The sequence below is a fragment of the Trachypithecus francoisi genome, unplaced genomic scaffold (assembly GCF_009764315.1).
Source record: "Trachypithecus francoisi isolate TF-2019V2 unplaced genomic scaffold, Tfra_2.0 Lachesis_group2, whole genome shotgun sequence".
NCBI classification, from domain to species: Eukaryota; Metazoa; Chordata; class Mammalia; order Primates; family Cercopithecidae; genus Trachypithecus; species Trachypithecus francoisi.
In genome coordinates this window covers 24,840,538-24,858,105 of record NW_022681465.1, presented here as the reverse complement: position 1 = coordinate 24,858,105, position 17,568 = coordinate 24,840,538, and the positions used below count along the sequence as shown (strand labels likewise).

The following is a 17,568-nucleotide window of genomic DNA, read 5'->3' as shown; positions in this document are numbered from 1 at the left end:
AGGCGCGTGCCACCATGCCCGGCTAATTTTTTGTATTTTTAGTAGAGATGGGGTTTCACCATGCTGGCCAGCCTGGTCTCAAACTTCTGACCTTGTGATCCACCTGCCTGAGCCTCCCAAAGTGCTGGGATTACAGGTGTGACCCACCGCGCCTGACCCACTCTTTCCTTCTTAAGAGTTCTAGCTTGTCACCACCAGGCTATTGATATGGCCTTGCTATTTCTAAGAATGCCATTAGGCTGAAAATGAAGGCCATCCTATTTTTTCTCCCAGGAATTCTTGTATCTTTACCTTTTATATCTAAACCCTCTGCCCCTACAGGCAAAAGCTGCAGGACTGGGTCTTATGATCCGATCAGAAATCAGATAGCATCAAGAGATTCAAACTCTCTCCTTTAGCTTTCAACACTACAGTTCTGCCCTAAGGCTTGAAGTTGACACCTTTTACCTCTGTCACCAAAGTACAAAGTCACTGACAGGACTGAAATGAGAGAAAAGGCATGTGAACACTATAACTCTTGAGTGATCATTTTTGTCTCTAGATTTCCAGAAGGGGAAATATAAGGAAACTCCTACACTAAGTCTGGAAAGCTGGCTCATTCTCCATGACTAACTGCAACAGGCCAAAGGTTTCTAGTGTTGTGGAGAGCAGGGCAGAGCAGGGCAGGCAAGGCCAGACTCTCCCATTGTCAAGGTGAGGACATGTGTCCCGTCTCACCTTAGGGTGCTCTTCCACAGGCAGGTCGGGAATGAGATTCTCTGTGCAGACTGTTCAGTAGGGAAAGGGAGAATGCATTGGCCCAGGCTTCTGCACTGTCAGGCCTTGCATTTTTCTCGCTGGCTCCAGAATATCTGGAAGAGACAAAAATTCTCCCAGTGGGACGTTCTCTGAGCAAAAGGACATACGAAACTGCTTCGTTCTAAAAACTCATTGTATTAGGATGCACTTTTAATTTTTCATGCTATATGTAACAAACCTGCATGTTGTGCACATGTACCCTAGAACATAAAGTATAATAAAAAAAAAAAATTCATGGTGTGTACCAACCTGGTCAGCTTGACAGAAGCCTTTGGGAAAATGTCTTTTATTCATCCTCCCTCCCATCCTCATTTTTTTTCAAATGCAACACATGCCCTGGCATGGGCTTTTTAAAGCAGTTCCCTCTTGGTCCCTATTGATTTTAAAACTTCCACTCATCTATAAACAGTGGACGCTTGGTGGCCCTAAACAACTCGCTTTTCCTTTCTCTCTTGTTAAGATGCCCAAGATAGTTCTCTGTCCCTTTTACCCCATTTTTCCCATTCATTTTTAAACTGACTCCATAGTAGAAAATGATACAAAGAATAAGGTAAATTGAGGCTTCTCATCTCTTTGGCTGCATCTGGTGACTATATTAATATTAAACATCTTTTAAGATCATTCCCTGACAATAGTTTCAGCTCCTATCTTTGTTCACTCTGAAATCCAAACTGGAATGGAATGGAAATATCATAAAGCTTTATTCATTTCTATGGAGGATTTCATAGAATAGGGCAGAATAAAAATAAGTGAAAATTTCTTCTTTCCACTTTTTAATTTCTTTACTTTCAAAATCCCAGCTCTTCCCTTTCATATTAAATTGGAAGTCTATTCAATCTCTGTCTGCCTGTCTGTCTTCTCAATACCTGTCAAAAAATCCATGGAAAGGCTTTAGCATAATGTCTATAATGTTAGCTATTATTATTCTTGTTCTTCTGTGTAATAAGAATTGTAACAATTATTATTATTAGACAATAATTATAATTATTATAGCTTTTTGTCGAAATCCTAAGTTGGTTTTATATTAATTCCTACTTCCTGAGGACTTGATTATGTGTTTACACTATCAATAGTGAATTGTAATAAGGCAATTGCATACTTGTGCTAAGTAGACTTGCTTCCATAGCAGGAAGCTGTGAAAAAGAACAGTCTTGAATTCCTACAGAAATTTGATGAAATATACTTGAGCTTTTAAAGACATTTTATTCTCTGTATTTTGTTCCTCTAGACTTTGTGGATTTGAACCATTCTATGATGAAAGAGGTGATCAGTTCATGTTCAGAAGAATTCTGAATTGTGAATATTACTTTATCTCCCCCTGGTGGGATGAAGTGTCTCTAAATGCCAAGGACTTGGTAAGTGTAATCAAAACAAAATGAAATAAATTTATTTTTAATGAATTAATGGGCAGTACAATTTTTTTAAAATTTGCCCTTATTAATGTCATATTTTCTTTCAATTTTAAAGTATTTTTATTTATTTATTTATTTATTTATTTATTTTTTGAGACGGAGTCTCGCTCTGTCGCCCAGGCTGGAGTGCAGTGGCCGGATCTCAGCTCACTGCAAGCTCCGCCTCCCGGGTTTACGCCATTCTCTCGCCTCAGCCTCCCGAGTAGCTGGGACTACAGGCGCCCGCCATCTCGCCCGGCTAATTTTTTGTATATTTTAGTAGAGACGGGGTTTCACCGTGTTAGCCAGGATGGTCTCGATCTCCTGACCTCGTGATCCGCCCGTCTCGGCCTCCCAAAGTGCTGGGATTACAGGCTTGAGCCACCGCGCCCGGCCTTAAAGTATTTTTAATAAAATTAGTTCATTAATATATTTTCCTTAGAGAATAAAAACTAGATATGTTTTTGACTCATCGCTAGTTGAATTATCATAAACTACAATTACTACAGTATTAATGAGCTTTTACTACCTGATAAGTATTAAAACCTTGCTTATGAAGAAAGCTGTGCTGGGTAAATTCAAACACAATTGACACAGAATTCTGTTTTAACATGGCTTGCAATTGCCTAGAATTTAGATATACTTCATTTCTTGTTTTTTTTTTTTTTGAGACAAGGTCTCACTGTCACCCAGTCTGGAGTGTAATGGCATGATCATGGCTCACTGTAGCCTCCAACTCCTGGGCTTAAGCAATCCTCCCACCTCAACCTCCTGAGTAGCTGGGACACAGGTGCATGCCACCACACCTGGCTAATTTTTAAATTGTTTTTGTAAATGTGGGATCTTGCTATGTTGCCCAGGCTGGTCTCAAACTCTTGTCCTCAGGCGATCTTCCCACTTTGGCCTGCCAAAGTGCTGGGATTACAGGTGTGAGCCACTGTACCCAGCCTAGATATACTTCAAGGAAAACAATATTGCTTCCTGAAATTTCATTCAAATTTATTAAAATATCCTGATAGTAACATAAGTCCCACTATGTAGATTGGCATTATAAAAATGTTCCACTGTGTTAATAGTTCATTTTGTTTGTTTGTTTTTACATTGCTTCTCACTTAAGTTAATACTGACATTTGTTTGCATTCAGGAAATCCATACCTTCTGGGGAGGTCACTCACCACTTATAAAATAAAGAGGATGGTAACATGAGATTGAAACATTTATCATCAATCCACTAGAGAAAAACCACACAGACATAATCGAAAGTTGACTTTTGAATCATAGAAGGTTAGATGTACAAGAGGACTAGATGCCTCCTAAGAGGCATCTAGATGTACAAGAGGACAATTATGTACAACATGCCTCTTAGATGTACAACATGCCTCTTAGGAGGCATCTAGTCCTCCTCTCATTTTAAAGATGAGAATGCTAAAGACCAGAGAGGTGAAATGACTGCTAAGGTCACACAGCTTCCCAGCAAAAAGACATTATTGGGGCTGATTCAGTTGTTCAGACTCCCTTTCCAGTGCTCTTTTTTCTTCAAGCATTTCTTCCTTACCCTCTGTGTTCCTTCATGGAACAGATTACCTAAGGCTCATTGCTTTTCCAGCATGACTGGGAAGAGAAAGTCAGTGTGTGTGATGTGTGATATATAGATATGTCATTGCAACTCCTTCCTCAAGTCATACCTCATGCTCCCAAACATCCCTTGAATCCATCCAGTTCTCTCCCCTGGACCACTGCCCCAACCTCCTATCTGATTTGCCTGCCTCTTCTCATACCTTTCTCAAATACAGTCTGCACAGGATTCAAAGGGATGGTCTTATAAATAAATCACATCATGTCCTTGTCCTGCTTTAAGAATCTTAGGATAAAATCCAAAACCCATAACAAGATCTACATGATGCTGCCTGGTCTGGGGCCTGCCACTCTTTCCTGTGCCATCACTCACTTCACATCTCTCTCCTTTGATCACTCTTCAGTCTAGTGCACCACATTTCTAGTTTATCATCAGCATATCTCAGGATATTGCCATGGCTCTTTCTTCTGCTCTGTAATGTTCTTTCTTCCTCCCCACCTTCTCCTCCATTACACATACACCCACCCACACACACACACACACACACACACACACACACACCTGGGTGACTCTTATTCTCAAGCCCCAGCTGCCACTAGAGATCCCTTGGGAGGCATGGTCGGCCTTCCCCTTCAGTCCCTCCCACCTACAGTCGGTTCCTTCTGCCAAAATCTTCCTTTACCCCCTGCACTCCCCAGTTCATAACAGTCATCACATATATTTAATGGTCCTCCCTAATTAGATTTTAAGCTCTGAGGCAGGACAAAGCATGTGTACCCAGACCTTAGAACCACATGGGCATATAGTACAGACTCAGTAAATGTTCATTGGATGAAACAATGGATCCAGAAGTACACTATGAAGTTTTAGAGTCTGACACACCTGGATTTAAGTGCCCCCTTTGTCATGTCCTGGAAGTGTAACCTTGGGCTCATGATGTAACCTTGCCATGCTTTAGTTTTCTCATCTAGGATAATTGTACCTATCTCTAGGTTGTTGTGAGAATTAAGGAACATAATCTATGTTAAGTAACTAATATCAACTAACTTAGTAATAGTACTCTTATTTAGCCTTCCTTCCATTTCTTTTCACCCTTAATAAATATTAAGTGAATAAGAGGGTTAGCTTTGATGTTCCTTCATTCAGCTAGATCCCATGTTAGTTTATCACTGCTTAAAACTTCAGAACTGGAAGAATCCTTGAGCTCCATAAATGTATACTTACTAAAAAAAAAACCCACATCTGTTGTGTCATCGGCAGAGACTAAGTGCTGAGGAGTTGGGGAATTGGATGTAAGGGGTACCACAGGGTAATGGCGAGTTTTTGAGTGTGATTCTGACCTTCAGAAAGTTTCCTAACAATTCAGTTAGGATTGTTATCAATATCTTCAAATGTAAAGATTAGTAATGGTGTATATAAATTTTTGGTGCACATTGACTTTCAATAAATGCTTTGCATTTTCATGACGAAGATAGTAATGATGAGGGAGAGGATAAAAATGATTCGAAAATAAAAAGAAAATACATAATTGTCAAAAATGTTGTAAGGATTAGGTCTCATTTACATAAAATTATTAATAGCCCTGTTCAACAGATGATAGCTATGACTACTATCAGATCTTTATTTACTACCATGCCTTCTTTCTCTTAACCATCCTGCCTTCCTCCATGTCCTCTCAGATTTTAAGCCTAAAAAGCCTCATGTCTCTGTCCACTACAAATCTAGCCCAAACACACATTCTTTGCAGAAAGGAAGTGAACAGAGAACCAGATAGTATTTATTCCTCATTTGCCTTGCCACCTGATTTCCTTGGCCTATGTTCACGTCTCCTTAGGTAATTAGAGGTAGAAAAGACCTGAGACTTTACAACCACTCAAAGCTCCTTATTTTACACATGAGCAGGCCAAGGTACAGAGAGAGTGACCACCTTGGAGATGTCATGGTGTAAGTGGCCACAAGATGCACTCTGACATACACAGACCTGAGTTTAAATACAGGCTCCATCAATTCCAAATTGTCTGACCTGAGGCAAGTCACTAACTCTTTCTGAGCTTCCCTCCTTCCCTCATTTATGAATTGGCACTATTAGTTCCAAATGATAAGGCTACTGAAAGATGACATGAGTTTTTAAAAACGTATATATGCATCTAAGAAGCAATTACAAAGGAATTAAAGTGGAAATAAGTTTTAAAAACTTATATATGCATCTAAGAAGCAATTACAAAGGAATTAAAGTGGAAATAAGATTCTGTAAGGAAAGGGCCTGAGGGGGTGTCCACAGGCAATTCATATGTTTGTCTATATCTAGGGTCACAAAAGTAGTGAGCGGCATAACCAGGGCTTGAATGCACTTCCTGACTCCCAATAGTCTCTACAACATATCAGGTCACCCCTACTAAGCCCAGGATTGTGGATTATTTTATTTGTTGACCTTCCTGGCAATTTATTGACTGCCCATCCTCACAAGCAGTAGTAAACCTCCAAGAATGGGCTGCCATTGATTGAATTCCATTCTTTAAGCAAATCATGCCCTCAAGCCACTGACTTCTTGGATTATAAAATGATGTTTAAATTCTAGGCTTAGTCCTTCAAGTCCCCTCAAGGGGTTAGAAAGAACTATAAACCCCAAGATAGAAACATACGGTAGTATTCCATAAGTGCTGGGATACTCTCCCTTTTGTTTGCCATTTAATCCCCATAGAAAGAATGATGATGCATGAATGATTCCATTCTGTTACCATAGAGCTGTACTTTAAGTTCTGAATTCTAGGTGATTGTGAAGTGCAGCCCAGAATTATTTTGCTGGTTCTGCCTTAAAAGAACTTCCAGTCCACAGGCAAGTGAGGAGCTGTTTCTTGACTTCTGTTGGAAAGCCATTGCTACTTTGAGGGTACATGGCCCCGTCTTCTCAGACTCCCTCAGCTACTGCTATCTGAAGGCATTCCTACCTACAATAGGACTTAAACAATTTTTTTCTAACATATATTTAGTGGTACTGCTGTGAAATAGAATAAGACCTGCAAGTTTGTAAGCTGAGGGCAAGCCCAGGTCATCATAAAAACCTCACTAAGTTTATGGTTCTTTATTATTTCAGGTCAGAAAATTAATTGTTTTGGATCCAAAGAAACGGCTGACTACCTTTCAAGCTCTCCAGCATCCGTGGGTCACAGGTAAAGCAGCCAATTTTGTACACATGGATACCGCTCAAAAGAAGCTTCAAGAATTCAATGCCCGGCGTAAACTTAAGGTAAGATAGCATATATTTTGCTTTGTTTTCAAAAAAAATTATCTCATCTTGATCTATCAAAAATAGTTCTAATGTTCTTCATCTAATACTATTATTTATTTTTTAAGGCACCAGGGCAAATCCTGCTTTGAAATTCCAATAAGGCTGACACAAAGCTACTTAAGTTTTCTTATACTCTTATAAGGAATTCATGATTAATAAAGGGAATTTGTTTTAAGTTGATATTTACATACCAAATATATTATTGCTGCTTCTCATCTAATTAAAGTGTACTGCTTAAACAGCATTGTTCAGGAAAAACTGATATTCAGAAAATTGTTTTCTTGCAGGATATGTAAAGCTTGGGGAACAATTTTTGAAACTATGTTTACTAATATAGATAAATAATTACTTGACAAAAATTTAAAAATTTAAGTGATATAGTAAATTACTTATCATTTTATATAGTACCTATGGAATAGAGATTAGGAGCTTTTCTATTACATAACTGTATTTAGGACTAACTATTTAAGTAGAGGATCTCAGAGAGCAGCTAGGGGTCAGAATTAGGGTCCTATGCCGCCATTGCTTACAGTCTGATACAGAGTAAACAAATCTGAAAGGTTCCATAGTCAAATTAATTATAAATACCCCAAATTAAATAGTATTGACTTAACCTAGGATTCGTCAAGCTAGTTTGATTATGGAACTCTTGTATCCCCATGATGATATCCATATGGTAAAAACTACTAACATCCACAGAACTAGTGTTCCATAAAACAAATACACTAGGAAACACAGTTTAAAATTTTCAAAAATTGGTTAGTCACAGGTAAACACATGTACTCAGGCTTTCAGTTGTCCAGACGGTTAAATACACTAATTTGTATTTAATTAGAGATTAAAGAGGTTTTACTGTTCATTCTCCAAATTTTATTTTGGCAAACATGTAGGAATAAGGTACTTTGAAAACTTTAAAACTAACCTATAAAATAGAATCCCTAAAAGCAAAGCTGGGGTTGAGCTCTGATTTGGGGTGTTAAAGCAGAGGTAACACTTGACACTCTTCTGTTTCCAATCAGGCAGCGGTGAAGGCTGTGGTGGCCTCTTCCCGGCTGGGAAGTGCCAGCAGCAGCCATGGCAGCATCCAGGAGAGCCACAAGGCTAGCCGAGACCCTTCTCCAATCCAAGACGGCAACGAGGACATGAAAGCTATTCCAGAAGGAGAGAAAATTCAAAGCGATGGGGCCCAAGCCGCAGTTAAGGGGGCACAGGCTGAGCTGATGAAGGTGCAAGCCTTAGAGAAAGTTAAAGGTTCAGATATAAATGCTGAAGAGGCCCCCAGGATGGCGCCCAAGGCAGTGGAGGATGGGATAAAGGTGGCTGACCTGGAACTAGAGGAGGGCCTAGCAGAGGAGAAGCTGAAGACTGTGGAGGAAGTAGCAGCTCCCAGGGAAGGGCAAGGAAGCTCTGCTGTGGGCTTTGAAGTTCCACAGCAAGATGTGATCCTGCCAGAGTACTAAACCAGCTTCCTTCAGATCTGGAAGTCAAATACCGGCATTTTATGTACTTTGTCCTTCAGCAAGGAAGGTGTGGAAGCATGATATGTACTATAGTGATTCTGTTTTTGAGGTGCAAAAAAAATACATATATACCAGTTGGTAATTCTAACTTCAATGCATGTGACTGCTTTATGAAAATAATAGTGTCTTCTATGGCATGTAATGGATTCCTAATACCGATGAGTTAAATTTTGCAAGTAAACACAACATAACACTTAAAAACATACATTTTCAGCAACCAGTGGCACATATTTGAAGTGAATAGTAGCAAATTGTTTTTGCTTTGAAAACCTAGCCATCCTACATCCTTTGGATTTCTTCACAAGGCAGTAATTCCTTTGAACTACTGCTTAGCTTATATTAGGCAGTGCTAAAAGACATGTTCCCATAAGTTTTACAACATTTTACTTTTTATCGTTGATGGGTTCAAACTGTTTACAAGGAGATGCTTATAGATATAGTTGTACATATGTGCAAAAAAAAAAAACAATCCACTTGCAATGGTAAGAAATTGAAGTATCCTTTAAAGGCCATGAAGCCATATGTCCCTAAAGCTTGTGTGTGGAGAATGCTTTATTTTATTCTTATTTATATATACTATATTAATAATAACCAAAATGTTCTAAGATTCTGCCATTTTACAACCCTGGAGGAAGTAATTTACAAACTCATGCTGAGTTTCATTCTTTCCTTCACCTGCTCTCCAATAAGATGACTTTCTGATAGACAAAGCTTAGGGCGTAAGAAAGAAACAGGGAAGAAAAGAAGGTAAGACTGTACTTAAACTGATGAAGATAAGATTGATTCCTTTTCATTTTCCAGATAAAATTGTATTTACTCATGAATTTATACAGATTTACAGATAAGAACATTTTAATGGATAAACTCTATAATTATCAAGGTTCAAATATTTACAAAAATCTATTTCACAGGTTAGTGCCAAAATGTCTTAATAGAGTAGGAATAATATTCTGTTATAAGATTATTAATTATTGACTTTAATAGAGTAAGAAAACATTATTCTTTACCAAAGCTCTTTTTTTATCCAATTGATGGTTATCGACACATATCACTTATAAACTAAAATTCTTTATGAAAAGCTAGTATGTCTTTTTCTCATATTTGGAATGAAAGTACCCACATTTTACAATGTAGTATTGAGAATGTGCCTGCCAAGAAATTTAGCACAATGCAATTTATTTACCTTAAAAAACAAACAAAAACAAAAATAAAGAATAATACAGATTTCAAATCAGTCTCTTTTAAAAAGCTGGAACATTAGACCTAATATTATGATTTTTCCCAGAATAAATATAATTTCTCCTTGACTTTCATAGAAACACTTTCCCTTATAGAAATTGCACTAAGTATCTCCAATTTATTTCTAGTTTGAGTTGAAATGAATATTTTATCAGATTAATTATGTGTCTATTTTTGGTGGGTTAATTTTAAAAAGAATTCATTTTAAAAAATAATTATTTTCAGAGACCAAATTAAAGACAATAAAAAATGACTATCACATAAAATTCATTAAAAAAAGAGATCTTAAATTATGTTGGCTCTCCCTCAAAACTATTAAATTAGAAAATGAAATTAAAGCTCCAGGTTGTAGAGGCTGTTGGACCTCAGTTGACATTCTTCTTTTCAATCACAAATCTCCCTCTACTACTATTCTCATGGGAAGGAAACAAGGTAGGACTTCTTCTCTTTCATAGTTTAAGAATCTAACAGGTCATTGATATGAAGCCCCGAAGAGGCACAACATCTGGGCTCAGAAGGTTATTTTTTGTTTTGTTTTATTTGTACTATCTAGTAGAGAGCACTTTTCTTATTCCCTCTGTCCTTCCTTCCTCGTTTAATTATTCCCTCTCAGAATTCCCATGTTGTCCATTATAAGGGGCTCACTGTTTTTAACCTTTAAGAATGCCTTCTTTATTAAGCATTAAGATTTCCATTTAAGAGGATCAATTTCCTGTTGTACTTTTTACCACGAGACTGCACACACACACACACACACACACACACACACACACGTTTATGTATTGGAAGAGCAAAGAGAGGGAAGGGGGTCTTGTTAGAAAGTGGCACTTAGCTGAAAGATCAGAACACATCATTCCTCCCTGCTCAACCCATACTGTTCCAAGGGCAGTTGTTACATTATTCCCACACTACGGTAGGGCTGACTGCATTCGTTGGCCCTGTGAACTACAGAAACAACATTGCAAATACCTTGGCCAATGTGTATTTTAGAATTTACTAATTTAAATGAGTGCATATTACCACTCCTGGACATGAGTACTCAAGAGTTGAGGATAATTCCCTCTATCTTTTTAAACCTATAAACTACATTTTTAAAAAATCAATGGGAGTTTTAAATTTTGACTCATGTTAGAGATTAGATTCTGATAATGACTATATAGTGACTAATTTCATTGTTTCAGTAGGAAACAAGTCAAACTTTCAAAAACATTGGTCATTTCAGTCAAATTATTCAAAGATTTCATATATATACATCCTAAGTTAGGATATTTATGTTAACATTTTTGAAAGAACAGCCAATGTTTATATTGCTTGTTAAAATGGAATGTATTGTCTATCTCAAAGATTACTTAGCTAAATAATAGTAGACAGAGATTTAATTTAACAAAATACTTCATAATATCACTCCTAATTGGCAATATAGTCACAAAGCAAAATAATTAAAATTTCAGCAAACAATAAATTACATTTTGCATTTTAGAGCTAACAATTATCACATTACATTATGGGTTTTTATTTTGAGATAAGTTCAGATACATAGCATAAACTAGGTTTTGTTATTTTTTTCTTTTAACCATGAAGGACAGTCTTGAATTATTTCCCCCATTAACAAAGTCTAATTGGAATCCAGTATTTTTTCTCAAACTGTAATTTCACTTGTCCCAGGACACATAAATAGGTAAAAATTAGAATAATATGGTTGTAGAACTTAACTGTCCACAACAAGTGCATTATATAAATATAAATATAATGCAAGCATGTCATTTAAGATTTTCTATCAGTCACATTTGAAGAAAAATAGAAGAAATTATAGTATTTTTAATCCAATTCATCCAAATTATTCTATCAATATATAGGTAATATTAAAATTTAATTAGATATTTTGAATTCTTTATTTTTATACTGTTTTCAAAATCAGGAGTGTATGTTAGGCCTTTGGTACATCAAGTGCTCAATAGTCACATGTGGCTAGTGGCTACCATATTAGACAGCACTGGTCTAGATACTTTTTATTTTAAGCAAAGTGACACTTGAAGTTCTATGCTTAGATTTAAGTGGCCTGTTTTCACATTGAGGAGCTGGTGGGAGGCCAAAAAGAAAGTGTTTCAGAAATGTTACACACTGAGTAAAAGCTTATTGACCACTCCTGCCCATTCATGTGCTTCAGAGGGGAAAGGATTCCTAACATGACTTCAAGGAACAACATTTTCCTGGGCATTACTAAATTATCTCCTGACTAATCCCTCTGATTCCTGATGGGCCCTGGAGTCTTGACTACAGCCTAGAGTCTCCTGAGTACTGCCATGATGCCAATAGTATTCTTGCTTACCAAAATCTACTGTCAGCCAACCATGTGTCTTCATTCAGGAAGGACTGCACACAGAATCTGATTTTGAGGCCTGGATTAAGCTGCATGTCATCCTTGTATCACAGGCAATATGTCTTTCTGGAAATCTACTGAACTATACAAAATCTGCATGATGAAGATTGTGTAATGATGGTGATATGCCAGTTATCCTCAAAATGGGAATAATGACCATTAGCTGGCATTTTTAGATTTCCTTAGAAGGGTTTAATCAACACTGCCATTACGCATGGATTTAACAAAAGACTTTTGAAAATTTTTTACATACTGATTTTAGAATAATCCTCAAGGTTCTATAGTCATTTTTAGTGGAAGACTTAAAAAGAAAGGAACAATTTTTACTGTGACTTCAATTTCATAGTATTTTAAACATATTTTGTAATTCGGAATGTTTAGCAATCCCTGTGTCCTGTTTCACATGCATGGTACCTGATAGTGTGTTGCCTACAGGCTGAAGATTTGGAGAGAGCCATTGTGTTTCATAAATCAGTTTTTATTGCACAGAAGCAGCTGGTTGTATGTCAAGTTGGAAAAAGAAAAGTAAATGCCAGAAAAGGCAAAGGATAAACTTAGTAAGCCATTTATTTTGTTTTAGAATTGTTTTTGCAAAGCAAATTTTTTTTAAAAAAAGGCCAACAAAGTGAATCAGCACTAGCATTTTCTTGAAGGTTGACTCAATGTATAATTAACAAATATACATAGCAGAGTCAATCATAGTGCCATTATGTCACTTATTTGTCATTGCAAAGTATTCAGTCTTGTTGTCTAGATTTACTTTAGATGGTGCAAAATTTCCAGACAGTAACCTATGTAAAAGGATTTGTAATTTCCTTGTAATTCCTGCCTATTAGTCCATATTCTAATTTCCTTATGTTCATCACTGATATGTTCCTGATCAGGGTCATTGCTAGTAGTTGAGCAATTACTGGTTGAACACTGTTTAATGGTTAGATGTTATGTGTGTCTGCATTTAAAAAAAAAATATGTACATGTTATTTCATTATTGGTATTATAATATTCATAACCACATGATAAACAGAAATGTACTCAATAATTTCCTATAAAATTTTCCAAAGTGCTTTTATTCCCCTGACACACTCAGGGTGAATTTTTGGCTCCTTGGCAAATTAAAAAAAAAAAAAAAGGAGTGAGACCACTGGAGAGAAATCAGCCAGCCACCCACAGTAACCAAGTTCAGCATTTCCTCTTTCTGTATTTTGATCAATATATTAAGAGCAAGTTTTGTCATTATTACTCCTTGTGGATATTACCTGAAATCAAATAATATAATCTCAGCTCATAGAACTTAGCCATTTCTATACTTATCTTGGAGAGCAATAACAAACTTGATTAATTTATGTTTGGTTATTTAAAATTCCAACTTTCATATCTGCTCTGTGATGTACTCAAGACAATTGGATTGTGTGATATTAACTTCAAGAACTCAGTCTGTTTCCTGTCATGTGGATCAGAAGTCCACCAGGGCAAAATAGAAGCCTTGCCGAGAAAGTGAACCATCTTACTCCTTCAAAGGAATCAGATATTGCTCTAGACAAGACTCCAGGCATTGACCTGGCTGAGCTCAAATGAGCCAAGTGGGAGAAAACCTCTTCTCATCCTCTGATTGAAAGTGATACAATTTGAATACTGGTATATTGTCATTGGTCAATAATGGAAAAATGAGATTCCACCAGTGGGTTGCTCCTTTCCTGTCTTGGTTTGCTATGCCTTATCCCAGATCATTGTTTTGTTCCATCCCTATGGCCATCAGGCTTGTCCTCTAAAGCCTTGACAGGAGCATCCCAGACTGGAGAAATGCAGGGTATTTGTGGCCCAGAATTTTGTTTGAAACTCTAAACAGCAATGCTAAGACTGCAAAATTACACTATTCTAAACAGTTGTTTTCAGCGCATTTTGAAGATTGACCTGGAAAACACATGGATATAGAATATATACATTTAATCTTTGCTTGTGATTCATTGTGTCAAAAATGACATTTAATTTTCACTCTGATTAATCTTTATTTTCAATATAAAAGATTTCAGGCTACTTAAATACAGGACTTTGTATTCCAATTTTTGAAAGCTATTGTTTTCCCTAAGCTCTCTCTCAACTCTGACAGTTTGTGAATGATAAAAATTTACTAGGTTTGTCCTTTCCTTGATAGATGTAGAGCAGTTCATCTGTTTTGTAAAGGAACAATTAAGTATAACTATAGGCTGGGCATAATGGCTCACGCCTGTAATCCCAACACTTTGGGAGGCCGAGGTGGGCGGATCACCTGAGGTCAGGAGTTTGAGACCAGTCTGGCCAACGTAGTGAAACCCCTAAAACAAAAATTAGCTGGACGTAGTGGCACGCGCCTGTAATCTCAGCTACTCAGGAGGCTGAGGCAGGAGAATCCCTTGAAGCCGGGAGGCAGAGGTTGCAGTGAGCCAAAATTGCGCCACTGCACTCCAGCCTAGGCAACAAGAGTGAAACGCCATCCAAAATATATATATATATAATATATATATATATATATACACACACACACACACACATTTTTGATATATATGATTATAAATTGAACACTATCATCTCACACTGCCTCCTTTTAACCTGGCCTATTTGATATGCCTACAATACAGTTAATATGCAACAGTATAGAGAACAAATAGCATATTCATAATTTGTGATTTTGTTTTTGTTTGTTACCCTTAAGTCTCACTAATATTTTAAAAGTCCTCCATAAGCCAAAAGAACGTTGTAACATGTCCATTTACTAAGTAGTTAGGCCTAAACATTGTAATGCTAGTCCATTCCATGTCCAACAGATGTTGCTGTGTTTCCTTCAACATTTTTAAATGTGAGTTTAGTGAGTGGGTATAGCTGAGTTGGGGTTTCAGTAATTTCTTATGCCCAATGAACTAAAGGTATCAGTAAAAGGGATTATTAGTAAACAAATTAGTTATTTATGCTCTTACTTGTTTGAATGTCATTCATTTTATCTCTCGTCTTTGAGATACACACATTAAAACTTATGTGTGTATTTTTTTAAAGAGTAATTTCCACATAATTCCCTAAGAACTGAACTCGAATTTCCAAAAAACAGTTTTCAGAACTCAAGCAACCTATGATTCACAGAGCAAATCTACCAAAGCTCCATTTTTATTGGAACACAGGCATGCTCATTTATGTACATATTGTTTGTGGCTGCTTCTATGTTGCCAAGGCAGAGTTGAGTACTTTCAACAGAGGCCATATGAACCGCAAAGCCTAAAATGTTTATCTGGCCCCTTACAGTAAAACAATGACCCTGGGTTTTCATGGCACCCCAGTGCCTTTTTGGTGACCTGCAGGAATACAGATTCCTATATTCCAGTTTTTTTTTCTCCTTAGCTTAAGGTTCGTATTCCCATTTGCTTCTTAGGAAGTTAAGTAAATCTTGTTTTATGTTGCAGATGCTCTCACAACAGTAATTGTGCAGGAGATACAACTTAGTGAAATTTTCCTATAGAACTAAAAACTCGAAATTGCATCACTCCTGAAAAAAAGAAATTTAGAGTATGAACTGAGTTGGTTGAGAGTGGAATTAAACAGATTTCTAGCACTTTGAGCATGTTTTAGAAATTTGATCCTTACATTTAAAATTATGTAAATGACGTCTTTCACTGGCATTTGCTCACATTTAAGTCAATCTACAGCTGTTACTTACTAAGCTAAGAAATGAGAAGATCCCTTTGGTTCTGAATCTCTCATAATATTCTGAAGTAATTTCTTTTTTCTTTTTTTTTGAGACGGAGTCTCGCTCTATGGCCCAGGCTGGAGTGCAGTGGCCAGATCTCAGCTCACTGCAAGCTCCGCCTCCCGGGTTTACACCATTCTGCTGCCTCAGCCTCCCGAGTAGCTGGGACTACAGGCGCCCGCCACCTCGCCTGGCTAGTTTTTTGTATTTCTTTTTTTTTTTTTTTAGTAGAGATGGGGTTTCACGGTGTAAGCCAGGATGGTCTCGATCTCCTGACCTCGTGATCCACCCGTCTCAGCCTCCCAAAGTGCTGGGATTACAGGCTTGAGCCACCGCACCCGGCAGTAATTTCTATCAGTTGAATTTTCATTAATCATTTTAGGAAATATGTTTTATTTTGTGGCATTATATGACAACGACTTTCTCATCAATAGCTCAGGGAATACGCAGTCAGCTCTTTTATGTAAGAAAGCCACTTTCTAATCCCCATGCTTTCCTGAGTGTTACAAATTTCATTTCTTTGAAAAGGGAGGGCCTGGAGTAAATGCTTTCCTTTGCTTTCCTTACATATTTAGAAATCCAAGAAGGGCCCTTGTCTTAGTCTATTTCTGTCACAGAGAAATTGATCATTCCAAAATACCTACCTTAAGGGAAGCTAGTGACTGAGATACGGAGAAAAACATAGGCGTTCATGACTTTTGTGTTTCCGTTTGACTTTCAACATCTGTAACCAAAAGGTCACAAATGAAATACTGAGTAGAAAATGCAATATCAACTTATTAGGAGTACCTAAAATTATCTCTAAATAACATACTGTTTTCTTTAAACTATTGCAGCAGTCAATAATATAATATAGCCACTAGGATATACTCACTGTAGAACTCAGAATAAAATATATGAATCATCTGCTAGTCTTCATGGTTATGTGTAGCAGAGACTTTACTGGAATGAGACAGGGGAAAGATAACAAAATGTAGATTAGGATTCCACATTCCCCCGTCCATCTTCTTGATTGCTCAGTTTGAAGACACTCATTGATGGACAAATACTTTAGAAATGAATAGACTAAAGTCAATAGCTAATGTTTCTCCCAGAAACAAAACAACATAGTTTAGGGGATATTAGGCCTACATCCTAACCACACTTTAAGGAAATGATTTCCTGCTTCCCAAGGAGCAGCCCACTCTAGGAACCATTTTCCCAGTAAACTTTCACTGAGAAACTATTATATGCCACGGAGGAGTCAAAGATGAATTAAATCCAATGCTACCCTCCAGGAGTGAGCTTTGTAGTTGGAGAGAAAAGCCAACCCTACAGATAAACCTGTACATATACCACCTATGCTACATTTAGACAGATGATAAGCCCTAGGAATGGAAAGAGGGAAAAGCTCCCTTTTGCCAGGAATGATGAAGGAAAGCTTTATGGAAACACAGGCTGTATATGAAAGATGGGTGAATCTTTGCAGGTAGGTAATAAGTAGGGGGCATGTCTGGCTGAGAACCAGCCTGATCACAGAGGGGAAAAATGAAAGGCAGAGGTGAAGGAATAATAATAAATGTGAAAGGCTGAAATACACAGGGAAGTGTTGCCAGTGTGCAGCAGAATCTCATTTTGTGCAAAATTGAATTAGACATGCTTGCTTCTTATTCTGGGTAGGTAC

The 17,568-nt window shown here is 37.3% G+C and overlaps 1 protein-coding gene across 1 annotated transcript in view; it reads left to right on the top strand.

Moving 5' to 3' along the window:
• Positions 1-14,145, top strand: part of CAMK4 (calcium/calmodulin dependent protein kinase IV) — a 273,748-nt gene extending 259,603 nt beyond the window's left edge. The window contains exons 9-11 of the mRNA XM_033178946.1: positions 2,027-2,153; positions 6,860-7,012; positions 8,074-14,145. Coding sequence (XP_033034837.1) covers positions 2,027-2,153; positions 6,860-7,012; positions 8,074-8,514 — 721 coding nt within the window. The 3' untranslated portion in view covers positions 8,515-14,145. The remainder of the gene's footprint in view (positions 1-2,026; positions 2,154-6,859; positions 7,013-8,073) is intronic.
• The last annotated feature ends 3,423 nt before the right edge of the window (positions 14,146-17,568 follow it).